At 39.6% G+C, this 13,356-nt stretch overlaps 4 protein-coding genes across 4 annotated transcripts; 3 read left to right on the plus strand and 1 right to left on the minus strand.

The window, feature by feature from the left end:
- Positions 1-1,823: 1,823 nt before the first annotated feature.
- Positions 1,824-2,603, plus strand: BATDEDRAFT_27934 (uncharacterized protein; the record flags this gene model as incomplete). Its single annotated transcript, XM_006682137.1, has 1 exon — positions 1,824-2,603. One exon carries the CDS (start codon positions 1,824-1,826, stop codon positions 2,601-2,603), a length of 780 nt encoding a protein of 259 aa, XP_006682200.1.
- A 296-nt stretch (positions 2,604-2,899) lies between these two features.
- BATDEDRAFT_27935 (uncharacterized protein) lies at positions 2,900-3,487 on the plus strand (the record flags this gene model as incomplete). The annotated part of the gene is made up of 1 exon (XM_006682138.1): positions 2,900-3,487. One exon carries the CDS (start codon positions 2,900-2,902, stop codon positions 3,485-3,487), a length of 588 nt encoding a protein of 195 aa, XP_006682201.1.
- A 515-nt stretch (positions 3,488-4,002) lies between these two features.
- On the minus strand, positions 4,003-5,737 carry BATDEDRAFT_27936 (uncharacterized protein; the record flags this gene model as incomplete). The annotated part of the gene is made up of 4 exons (XM_006682139.1): positions 4,003-4,128; positions 4,474-4,530; positions 5,405-5,476; positions 5,633-5,737. 4 exons carry the CDS (start codon positions 5,735-5,737, stop codon positions 4,003-4,005), a joined length of 360 nt encoding a protein of 119 aa, XP_006682202.1.
- A 3,890-nt stretch (positions 5,738-9,627) lies between these two features.
- Positions 9,628-12,372, plus strand: BATDEDRAFT_27937 (uncharacterized protein; the record flags this gene model as incomplete). Its single annotated transcript, XM_006682140.1, has 2 exons — positions 9,628-9,694; positions 9,791-12,372. 2 exons carry the CDS (start codon positions 9,628-9,630, stop codon positions 12,370-12,372), a joined length of 2,649 nt encoding a protein of 882 aa, XP_006682203.1.
- Between the last annotated feature and the right edge of the window lie 984 nt (positions 12,373-13,356).

The raw sequence follows: 13,356 nt of genomic DNA on the forward strand, positions 1-13,356 counted from the left end.
ATCAAGTATTGGATTGATATTTACACACAACCACAATTACAACCACAATTACAACCACAATTGCAATCAGCACAGTCTGAATATTAGACATTTGAACATCACGTATCGAGTTGTGGATAAATGCGAGTTGGCATATTGGACTGTTTTTGTAGTTTATTAATGATTTGATTCACGACTGTTTGAATTCAAGGCTCAATATGGATTACAACTGGATTGTCGTTGTTTCCATTTGGGATGACAAATCTGTCAATGTGTTGAGTGATTGCTAGTTCATTGTCCAATCCATCGATCAGTAATTGTCCAAATAAGTTGTATCCGAGTCGAGTTGTCAATCAGGATACCATAACCTGACATCCAAACGATTATTCAAACGATTGTTGAAACCATCAATGATTGCCAGAATAAGCTTTACGACTCGACTACAATAACCACCACAATCATGATCAGGTTAGTATGTTGATCCGTTTACAAAGTTCCAATACTGCAACAGATTCAACATACTCTTGAAAGTGCTGCACACCACATGGATCCAGCAAACCCACTGATGAATTGAACCAATCAATTGACCAATGACATGACTCGATATTGGACATCGAGTTGCACACAGTTGGTAAAAAGTCACCGACATGTCCAGATAGTCAAACCTTGACTACAGGTTGATATCATCACCCAACACACCAAATACAACACATAATCTGGACGACTACTGGATCATATTGTGGATATCAATCAACGGAGCTACTGGTTCCAAACAACCATGTACAGTCATGTACAGTCATTACAGGACAATATAATACATTTCGGAATAGGATGTTGTAATCAACACGAGTGGAGTTGTGCAATAGACTTGTCATGGTTTACAATGGTTTGATATGAACATGATGACTCGGACTCTATTCAGTCGCATCAACTCGACTACAATTGGTCGTGTATATTATGATTGACACGATCAATTGTAGTTGAACTCGAATACAGATTGACTGTTGAATCACAATGCGTGGTATCAGCAACATGATGTGCTATATAGTGGAATGTATACGCTAATATGACATGTGTCATGTAGTGTGTATTCGATCAATATGAGTATTAGCAATCAACAAGCCATACGATGTTTGTGTTCGAGTGATGGAATAGAATACAATGTGTGCATCAATCCAGAATACGAGTCAACCATGACATATGATCATAATGTGTGGTTGATACAACTATAGTGACAATCGATGTTGATATAGTAGCACACAACATGAAATGCCAACACAACAGTTGCAAGTCACTGATCATCAATGTGACATTGTGGTTGCAACATGAACTGCATTGTATTGATTCAGTTGATTGATTGAATTGCTGGACAATGTGCAGTGATGATTGATTGTGTCGAGTTGAATGCAGAGCATTACTAAACCACAGCATGTTTGAATCATGTCAACCACTTGCCATTTTGAAAGGCATAAAATATTACAACACATTGGTAATCAGCTAATAGCTGAATGTCAAAGTCATTACATATAGCTATGTAATACTATTCTGAATATGTACCCGACTGTGTTTTGATTCACCAGCCGTTTTTAGTGTATAAAAAAGTGAAACTGCATAATCAACTACCCATACGATACCTGAATACACAAACAGCGGTTTAATCAAGATTACAAACCCTCATAAAGGAATGTCCCTTTAAAGTTTAAAATTGATAACAACACTAGTCCCTTAGGGCGGTCATTCAAAAAGCACACTAATACTACCCATCCAACAATAGATATAAATACAATCTAAACCCAACGTGTTGAACGACAATCGTTCACAACTTGCTTAAGCAAATCAGTAAAATGAAATTATCAATCGCTGTATTGGCATCAGTTTTAGTCGCTTGCTCGGTTACTACAGCCAATCCAATTCTTCCCAGTTCGACTACAAATGCTGAGTATAGCACTTCAACCGGCATTCCCAGTTCGACTACAAATGCTGAATATAGCACCTCAACGGACATTCCCAGTTCGACTGCGAGTACTGAATTTAGCCCTTCGCCAACCCCTAATGAAAGCGGCATAGGGTTACATGGTCTTGTTTTACTTTCAGTTAAAGTCAAGGACATGCTCGATGAATACTTGAAAAAGCAAAATAACTATTCTAAGCAAAAAGAATCATGTGACTTGATAGGATCTCGATTTCTTGAACAACAGAAATTGGTAAAGAATCTGGAGAAAAAGGTTCGAAATTTTAAATTAAGACTTGAAAGTAGTGATGGCAGTCCAAGACATGGTCGTAATAGTAAAATGGAGGGGCGTGAGGTTAATCTTGAAAGCCAATATTCCAAATACTTGAAGCTTGAAAGACAAAAGGAAAAATGCGATCTTGAGAGTGGTCGTCTTAAGGATGAACTGGAGTTAATAAAAATATTATTCGTGGAGCTCGTTTTCGGAAGACCTTACGATCTCGATTCGTTTGAGGATCAATTTTTGCTTATCCTTTCACATCCTACCGTTGATTATTACCTCGAGAATTCATGTGATAAAGAACGACCATCATCGGAAATGCCGTCTAAATCTGGTTCCAATAAGTGGAAGAGCTCCAAACTTGTGGATAGATTTAAATCATTTTTCGGATGATTCTATAAAGATTCATCCAACTGATTTGAATGCTAATCTGGACTGGTCTCGGCCGATTCAATTGTCATTCTACAACTGCATTTATAATTTAGCTTACAATAAAGTTGGATTTTCATGGACGAATGCTGATCATTGTACTGTTTTATTTGGCATATTTGTGTTTGACATTGATCGACAATCATTAATATTATCAGTACATTCACACATTATACAGTCAAAAATAAGACCCAATCACGGTACTCAGCCAGATCCTGTTCAGTGTTTGCAGTCACTGCAGTGGTGACTGGACCAAACTCATGATTGCTGAAAACATGGCAAGATCACCACATCAATCAACCAGTACCGTTTACTCAATCACCCAATGCATTCGTGACAAATGTAAGGTGCTTTCGATTGATCCAGACAGTGCATCTGCGTCTGATGCAACTCGACTGGTATATATAGTTGGATCTGTGTGCATGCGATTGATCAACAGCGATTTGTCAGTGTACACGCAGACCAACAATTTGCGTGGTATCAGTCCAATCCAAACTACTGGCAGGGCAACTCGAGGTAATATGAACTCGATTGGAAACGTTGATTTTTTCATATCGATGGACGAGATGCGACAAACAGTCAAATACCTCATCATGCAAGTTGTATCCTTGAAAACTGATATGGCCGCTGTGACTAGCGCATTTGGTCAGTTGCAGAGTCAAACCAATGACATTGTTGTCATGATGACCAAACACGACAATGTCATTCGATCATTACTGGAGCATATTTTGGTCAAACTGGACTCTGGTTGCTCACCAACACCTGTAGTTGTTATACCAGTTGCGGTATTCGAAACCATTTCCACGACTGTAAACACCATCGCAACAGTGACTGTGTTTTGTCCATAAAGTCAATCCAAGTTGTTTATATGCGACAACAGTACGTTGCACACACACGCATACTGTCGATACGGAATGCCAAGCAACAATCGACTTATTCCGTAATCGTGCAATTGTTGACATAAATGCCATTGCGGTCAATGCTGTATCGACTGGTGTCGAACCTTGAATGAATGCTGCAACTCGCATTTGTTTATTGCGTTTTGCATCGAATTCAATGTGCACACTCAATAAACTTTGTGGTATTCTGGTCACATTTCGTATCAATCTGCAACGGATTACCAACATGCATACAATCAACAACACGATCAGATTATTAGTGGATCAATCTATTGCTGTCAAACTTGTAGTCATGACCCAACTCGGTACAAATCAAGTCAAATTTGATCCAGAAACTCCAATAAAAAACATCAACCCGACCACTGAGCTGTCTGCTCGTTGACGGTTTGCTGGTTATGTGGGTTTATTGTTGATGGGTAAGCGTGTAAACTGTCGTACACGCAATTTATACTGCGAGTTGATGGTCAAGTCTGACAATCTGCATTCATGAACTTGTGTGCAAGCAGTGTTTTGTTGGATCTCAAACATCCTGCAACTCGCGCAGTTGTTTGCACAGTTGCTCGCCTATCAATCCAACTGGATCTGCAACTCTGTCAAGCAAATCCGTAGTCCAACCTGCTGATGTTGATGTGACTACAATAAACACGAAACTCACCGAAATAACACTTGCTGATCTGACAGGTCAATGAGTGACACTCTAACCATTAATACCAAATAAACAACGTTTTGAATCAACAATCAACTGTCATGACAATGGGTAACATTCGTGGTCATTTGGCATCCATTTCAAACCATCACATCAAACACATTTCCAAAATCGATTGCTGGACAACTCAACTCGGTGCACGAGTCCGCATTACTGTGTCAGAGTCATGTTCCGCACACACTATCCATCAACTCTGTCACCAATCATCCGTACAACAACTGACACATACACAAAAACTGTCAACGCAGGCATCCAACGACATCCTCACTGTGTGTTCCACCACTTCCTAATTGTTGTCAAATATTGTCAGTCAATGTGTCAAACATTGCCAGCAAACACTCACTACTTTGACATATATTCAGCCAAACCGACTATGTGGATTATCCGAGACTTGCATTGCAACGGACAGTTTCAAGCACACAGTGTGTGGTTTCAATGTATTGCAACACTCGGCAACTGTTCCCGAACATCGAGACACCATTCGGTATTGACAAATGGTTTGGATTTGCAAAATGACTGTTTATGGCACCATAATTGTCGCAAACATTCCAAACTTTACACCTGAATGTGTTTGGACTGTTGGCTGTGTACATTGGACACTCGGCTGCATGCGACTATCAAACGCGAAATGTCTTGTCTGCCATTCAACATGTCCTGTCAGCAGTTATTCGGTTTGACGATCACTCATCCGTGCTACTGTTTGCAGATTGGAACACTGAATATGTGTCATTACAACACATCATACACGCACGAATACTGCGTTTGACTGTCATGCAGTATGTTGGCAATACTCCGACAGTAACATCACTCGAGTGAGCAGGACTGCATGTCATTGACACTCTATCAATCACTTTGTGTGTGACGAGACTGAACAAACACTTGTATAATCTGCTCGTGTAGACATGAACATTGCGGTTGTTGATGATGTGTCATTTACACTTGCATCCGCACTAATACACATGCACCAACTCATTCAGTCCATTCCACTCATCCAACTGACATATCACAACTCTGCATATATGCCTATGATCGGATTGCAATGTTCACGATTGGTGGAATATATGCAGCGTTTGATGGATCATACACGGACACACACGAGCTATGTATTCAGTTATTGGATACTGCCAATGCAACAGTGAATGACTGTCAACTGCACGCACATGCACATACTGCTCGGCTACATAAACGTCGACTGTATCGCTCAACCAAACGGACGATTTGACATGGTAACACTGGAATATCGATGTACATTACAGCAAGTATCCGTGACAATCACAATGAACTCTGTCGCATCCAACTAGGTGCATTCTGGGACAAACACAATGCAACAATCCAGCGACTTGAATGCGCCAATGAATATATGATCTGGATCAAGTTTGCTGACACACCTGACCGGACAGTATTGATGATCGTTTTGATATGACATTTGCAGCAGCTCGAGTCATGTCTGGTGGTGCAACACACACAACATCCATCACTCCATTCCATTCCATTATACGATGTGATGCCAATCGTATCATTCAGTATAGCAGTGATAATATTTTTGGCATACCGAGTAATCACTACTTGCATCTTGCTATGGACGATAGTGGACATTTACTTGACTTGCAGTAATGGCAGTACTGGCATATACGTGATCCACTTCCACCATACAAACTGTTTCCAATTCGTGACGATGCCACTGATCTCGACTCGGATATACCTTGAAATCGACTAGTTGATGCAATACAGCAGCTGGTTCACACCAGACACCCGAAAAACAACAGGATATTGGTCACATTCTACCGAGTCGCATTATATACACCAAATGATACACCTGATGAACCACCCAATCCATTTGCTCGTTCTGCTGCACATAGTTCAGTCAATATGTTGACGACCATTATGCAACCTGATGGCAGTCTGCATACACTGTACCGATTGTACTGACTGCATATATCGACAAGAATAACGGTGATCACATTGATACAAACGACAAACACGGTATTACACTGATTGATGTGTCATAAACTGGTATGCAAGGTCTTGCAAACACAAATTGATGGATCGTGGTGTTCAACAAACTCGTCACCACTGAGCATGGTTGATTTCAAACCAAACAAGTGTGTTGTGCTGGTTGTTTCACTAGTCGATATTGTTCAACGATGACAGTGCGTGTAGCCCAATGCTATTGTTATGTTGATTGACATTCAAAATGCATTCGACACTGTCACGGTTGGTGCCTTGATATGATAACTGCAACATATGTGATCGACACCACGCACACTGGTCTTGTTAACAGCGCTGCACACATGCTCATCAGCTCGTGCTCAGACTGGATCATTGGTTTCTGATCCATTTCCATTTGAGCATGGAGTCCAGTGGTGATATCCACTGTCGGATTGCTGTCCAACGTGTTCATCAACAACATACACGATGATATCAACCGATTGTCATTGCATGAGTATCGTGTAAATCACCACCAATGTGAGGGTTCATGTATGCTGACAATATCGTGATATTTGCCGACTCTGATCAATCACTCCAGTTGGCATCTGATGTACTTGCACGATGAATGGAACAATGCCAAACAAGTTTTGGTGTAGTCAAATGCAACATACTCAGTTTCCGTGGTCACAGCACTTTGATTCCGAATTACCAATTGATATGATGCTACACGAACAACAGATTCGTCGTGTTCAACACTACAAATATCTGGATATTGTATTGCACAACCACTGTATCACACCATGCGACTGGACTATAATCAGGTTGCTGTATGCAATAGCATGTTGGTTTTGTCCAGTTCTTGCAAACCACCAACTCACAATCAACTTTCAGACACGAATATTCTTGGCAGTCAGTCTATTAATGATCATGTATGCACTGGATCTGGTTGGTGGTTGGTGATGACTTGACTTGCATATACAGTCAACAGTCAACAACGGTGTGCAACACATATTGAATGCATGCAAATCCATGACTGTCAATTCCTTGTTGTTGAAATGGGTTCAGATCACCATCAGCTCACTCACTCGTTGCACCGATGCAATTGCATGATCAACCTGACACCAACCAAACCACATTTGAATATATATGTTCCAGTCATGTGCATGGTGTATCGATTGTCAACTCACAATGTCAACTCCAACACATTCCACCATGATTATGGTCACATCACACCATGCTGATGTATGTCGATCGGTATCACATTGCAAATGGCTGTCATCCAATGACTGCAATGCAATACCGTGCATGTATTGTGACTGATATGCTGTGCCCATCAGCAAGTGTGCAACTGTCACTCGATATATTGACTCTGATATCCAACAACATGCTGTGTTTACCGTGATCAGGTTTTTGATCAATCTTGGACTCATGATACATGATTTGTCATGTTGAATCGTGTGGATGTGTCATGGACTGCAATTTAGTTGCAGACACACATATGTTTGACATTGACCGATGCATACTGTGCAACGACTGATCAGTGCGTGTGTAATCGCACACTTGGTGGTATTGTGCATTATAGTTGTTTGACAATGGATGGATGCTGGATTAGTCGGTTATATGCAACCTGTTTGAATCGACCTATTTGGACAAACACTCGATGTAACTGACAACAATTTGTATATATGGCTGTTGGATCAGTCGAGTTTCTGTTGGTAGTGTACCGGTGGTAACAAACACTGTTTTGACACCATCACCACAACAATCATACAGCAGTTGACCAATACACTTGCAACACCACCAGTATATGCTTGTACGATTACAGCCTGTTCACATGAGATCATTTCATATCTCAATACCCGAGTTTATTTTAAATAAATTCATTCAAAAAATAACTGTAAATCAACAAATAAACCAACAATTCAATCCAGCCAACACTGTTTTATACACTAGTTTAATCTGTCAATCTTGGTTGGTATTATTATTGATTATATTGTGGTTTGTTTCATCCAAGCACAAAGGCTCGGTTATACAGTCAAATATTACATTTGTCAATGCTCATTATCTTGTATTGGATCCCATTTGTCGTCAGTATACTGGATTGAACTAATCACTTGGTAGATCAGCATGTGCAATATATCAATAAGCAACGTGTACAACAACAGAGTATAAAAGTTGTTTCAGTCGATAGTAATCCAGTGTTATACAGCATACATGATTATTCATGAATGTTGACATGACTCAAGAGTATGGTGTCCACGACATTGGTAATGCAATCAAAGATACAATAGTTATTCAGGTTTAGGGGTAGCTAATCAAGCCATGCATAGTGTAGATCTTGATGCTGCATAATCATTTAAAATGGGGTCTTTTTAAGCTGTATTCGACACTTGGATTCATGCTGGTGTCCAGTTATGATCTGAGCATTGGCTGCCTTATACTTGCCAATTTGAAACAACCGGGAATCAGAGTCAAACTGTTCAACATATTGCGCAAAGGAAACCTAATACATGCCAGACAGTTTGTGGATCCATTTTGCTTTCGAGTCAATACATGTTATACAATGGCTGTTTTAAACACCATTATTGCCATCCAAACACATTGCTCACAAACAGCAAATCAATCGTATGATAACCCTGACCAAACAGAACTCATAGGGTTGGCACTCATCAACCCAAAATAACATATCTAGCCAAGTAACCAGTTCAAAAAATACAAACCAAACAGCAGAATTGAGCAAGATACTTGACAACCATTTACTAAAAAACAAATTATGATGATTGGATAGTGTATGGATAAATACAGCACATTTTGTTACGTTCAATTATTCGACATAACTGGCATACGACATACACAGCCATGGTGGTATACAAGCAATCCATTAGCATGCAAGCCGGACAATTGTAATAATTGACATGTTCATTAAATGGGTTTATGCAATCACCACGTGTTAGACCCTAAATTAAATGAGCATAAATTATTGGCAATGCTGCAGCCGACAAGTGATTATCTATTGACAAGCCAATATGTTCTGTATATTTGATATATGGACTGGCATAATTCACAAATGTCAATACACCATTAATCATCATATTGATTGAACTGGATTCACAGCAGTTTGAGTTGGATGTTGTGTTGGATAGTAAAATACAATTAACATGGCATGTGTGGCAATGGATAAATTGGCTAATCTACAAATTCGTTGCTTTATCTACCCTGAATATATACCTCGATCCAGTTAATCTTGCTCGATATCAAGCATTTTAGTAAGAACAATGCAAAGCATATAGATGCAAAAATACCAAGCATTAGTATTGCCAGTCAAGACCATCAAGGTATAAAAATGAGTCGTCAGCCACTATCAAACATCATCAGACTGCTACAAATCAACAACTCAATCCGTATAGTATTGATACGCTTGCCAAATACAGTTCAATAGTATACTGCAGCCACGATGAAATTTTCACTGCTAGCCATTGCTTCTGTTGCGTTCGTTGTCAATGCTCAAGGAAATAAATCTGGTATGCAAATCTGTTGATCAGTCTATTTTATGTTGGGTTTGTCAATGTTTGAATTGTGCAATCGTTCAAAACTGTACTAATTGACGTACATTATAGAATCCATGCCTACATGGGCCTTTATCAAGGAACACCGTGACGCTGGCAGATTTGTTTTTATGCCATACACTGACGAACAACGAAACGTCGTGCTGACCAATGTTGAAAATAGTTTGAAAGCATGGTCCAACTATGAATCTAAAATCAAACACTATGGTGAGCGTGCCGATCCCTTCCCGATCATCAAGAAACTGCGTGCAAAACTGGATGCATCTAATCTTACTGACACTGAGATGCAGACTGAACTCATGAATGCTTTTGTTCGCATGCGTGACTATCATACTTATTTTGAGCCATCTGGACCACATGCCTGTTTTTTTGCCACAACTGGTCTTTCTTTCAGATTTATCGAGGGCGATGCAGATATGATCAACAAACCAACCGTTGTTTTTGAAAGATTTCAAAGCGATCAAGGTTTGCGTGCTTTTTTTGGAAAGGACTATGACCAGATCAAAGTTGGCGACGAATTACTTCTTGTTGATGGTATGACGTTTGTTGACTATCGGAACTTGAACCAGGACAAAACAGGTGGTGCCAATGATTATGGTGGCCAGCATGGTGCTTTTGAATACATGACGTTTCGTTCTGGTACTTATACTTCTTTTCCAGAAACTGATACGATCAAATATCGGTTCAAATCAAAAGATACTGGAAAAGTGTACGACATTGAAGCTCCGTGGGTGGTTGGTTTTAGTTCATCATGCTGGAGTATGACTAGCCAATTGTATGCCAAAATTTCTGGAAAAACTCTACCTGGAACACCTCAGCCTGCCGACACGAACAGTATAATTGACGCTGGCGTTGATACCGGAGCCAAACGTCAGTTCAAAACTTGGAAAGAAATCATAAATCCATCGATGATATCCAAGTACCATCATAAAAAGCAAAAAATTGATCAGATTTTACTTGAACAGCCATTAAAAAATAGTGGTCTCGAGTACCAAAACGCCGGCGTGTCGACTATCAGTTGGGGAATCTGGAAACCCGAATCCAAAAATCTTGGTATTATTAGATTGGATGATTTTTCGCCAACAAACCTTAAAACTGATGCACCAGCAGATACAGAGGCTGTTCGTGAAATCCACAAACTCCTCAGTACTGTACTCAAAAACACCAATGCTATTATATTTGATCTCCGTGCAAATTCAGGTGGTAGTGGCGAGTTTGCCAATGCCATTCCACAACTTTTCAAACCTGATTTTCAACCGATGCCAATGAGATACTTGATGAGTTCTGTCGCATACAACACTCTGGTTAATGGCACGTACTTTTTTGACACTTCTAATCCAGCATGGTACAAGACTCCACCTGGTAGCAAGTATTCTATTGATCATGACAGAACTTCGTATAATCAGTCAAACTTGTATGGCCAAGCCTATCTCAAACCTGTTGGTATATTCACTGATGCTGTATGTTACTCAGCATGCGATCTGTTTTCAGCGTCTATTCAGTCGTCCGAAACTGGCCATGTTTTTGGCGAAGATGGAACAACTGGAGGTGGTGGTGCTGACATGTTTTCGCTCGATCCACATTTCCTTTTGTTCAATCGTGTTGATTTTAAGCCAATGTCATACGCTAAAGAACTGGCTGACACGGCAGCTGGCCGAAGTCGCACCAACACTGTTTCAGTTGGAGCTCGACAGATTGTACGTAATGGAAAACAAAAAGGTCAGCTGGTTGAAGATATTGGTGCCATAACCGAATATATTGTACGTCCCCGTTTGACGGATATACTTCCTGGATCCACTGAAAATTCTCAATTTGACCGTATTGCCGATCAGCTCAAAACACTGGGTGTCAGAACTGGACTGAACAATCTTCACTTTGTTTCTGAACTTATCGATTATGACACCACTAGCGGTGACGTGACCATTGATGTAGAAGTTCAAGGAATCAATCAACTGTCGGTTATTGATGACACTGGCAAATCACTTTCAGTTGCCAAGTTTAAAAGCAACATAAAAAGTCAACACTCGTTCAAACTGGCATCTGTAATCAACGATCTTGGTAATACTCGGGTCAGTATCATTGGCCAAAACAACGGCAAACAGGTTCTCAAAACACATAAGCATATCAGTCGCACTCCACAACAACAAGACCATTTTAAACTTGAACATGGTGTCAAATGGAAGTTTAATGGTACCAGTAAATCGGTTGGAATATACAACTCGCCATTTACCAAAAAATCACAGGGATGGAACTCGGTCAATGGTAAATGGGTTGTTGGCGACGGAGTACAATACAGTCCTGCAATAGAGACTGAGATCCGATCATACTATACTGCACCAGTTGGATCCAACATCACTGTTGAAATTGATATTGCACTTGAATCACAGTTTTATAGCGACTTTTTAGGACTGTATATTGTATATGCGGATGGCAATGTGGAATCGCTTTTGAATACGCTTGGTCCAGATGGTAATATAATTACAAATAGTATTTCTGGATCCGAAGCAATTGTCAAAAAGTTCCCAGTGACAACCAAGACGAAACAGTTTTTTGTTAATCTCGTATTCAAGTCAGATGTTGCTACGCAGATGAAAGGAGCAACAATCAATTCTTGGAGTGTTATCATGAATTGAAATGGGTTGTAAATGTTGTCAAACACATCATTGATTGCATCACCAGGCTATGTTTGAATGAATACAATGTTTGCATAACTATCCTATACACTATTGTTTAAATTTATTTCAATCAACACATGTAAACCTTTTATTTAGTTGAGTGAAATATGCAAGTTTCAAACCATTTTTTAAATTGGACTGGTTTTGTCATGGATGGAATATTGCAACTGTTTTTAAACTTGTCAGATTTTTGTATTTTCTGGTGTTTTAGACATTGGAATGAAAGTTGATATTGGATATTTACCATACCAATCAGAGTTGTCATGGTTGTTTAATGAAACTCGGTACAGATCTGGATAAAACCGCATTTAGACCTGCATTTTCAATGGTCTGATGCAACATGAAATCATTCGAATTGATAATGGTCATTGCACTATTGTCTTGTTCTTGTTCTTGGACTCTTTCACTGGTTTTTTAGCTTTCATACCCGATCTCGAGTTGATTACTTGATTCGCATTTAGTTGATGATTTCAACTGGTATTTAAAACTATGGTTTGATTGACAGCATCAAAGCAGTTGAGCCAAACATGTATACTGCAATGGATGAGTTTGGTGATTGCACAATGTATGGTCATGCCACATGTGCACAAAGTGTAGATTCAACACTATAGTCTGATTGTGTGTCATATGATGGTTGTTGTATATCAAACACGCAATGCAGTCAATGTGTAGTAGCAACCAACCGAACATGCAAGTCATTGATCATCAATGTGATATTGTGATTGCAACATGAACTGCATTGTATTGATTCAGTTGATTGATTAAATTACTGGACAATATGTAGTGATGACTGACCGTGTCGAGTTGAATGGAAAACATCACCAAACCACATGTTTGAATCATGTCAACCACAACACATATTGATGATCATCCAACAACTGAATATCAGCTCAGTTGCATATAGTTTTGTTTAAACATGCATTTGTTCATATTTGACACACT

This window comes from Batrachochytrium dendrobatidis, assembly GCF_000203795.2.
Source record: "Batrachochytrium dendrobatidis JAM81 unplaced genomic scaffold BATDEscaffold_15, whole genome shotgun sequence".
Taxonomy (NCBI): Eukaryota; Fungi; Chytridiomycota; class Chytridiomycetes; order Rhizophydiales; genus Batrachochytrium; species Batrachochytrium dendrobatidis.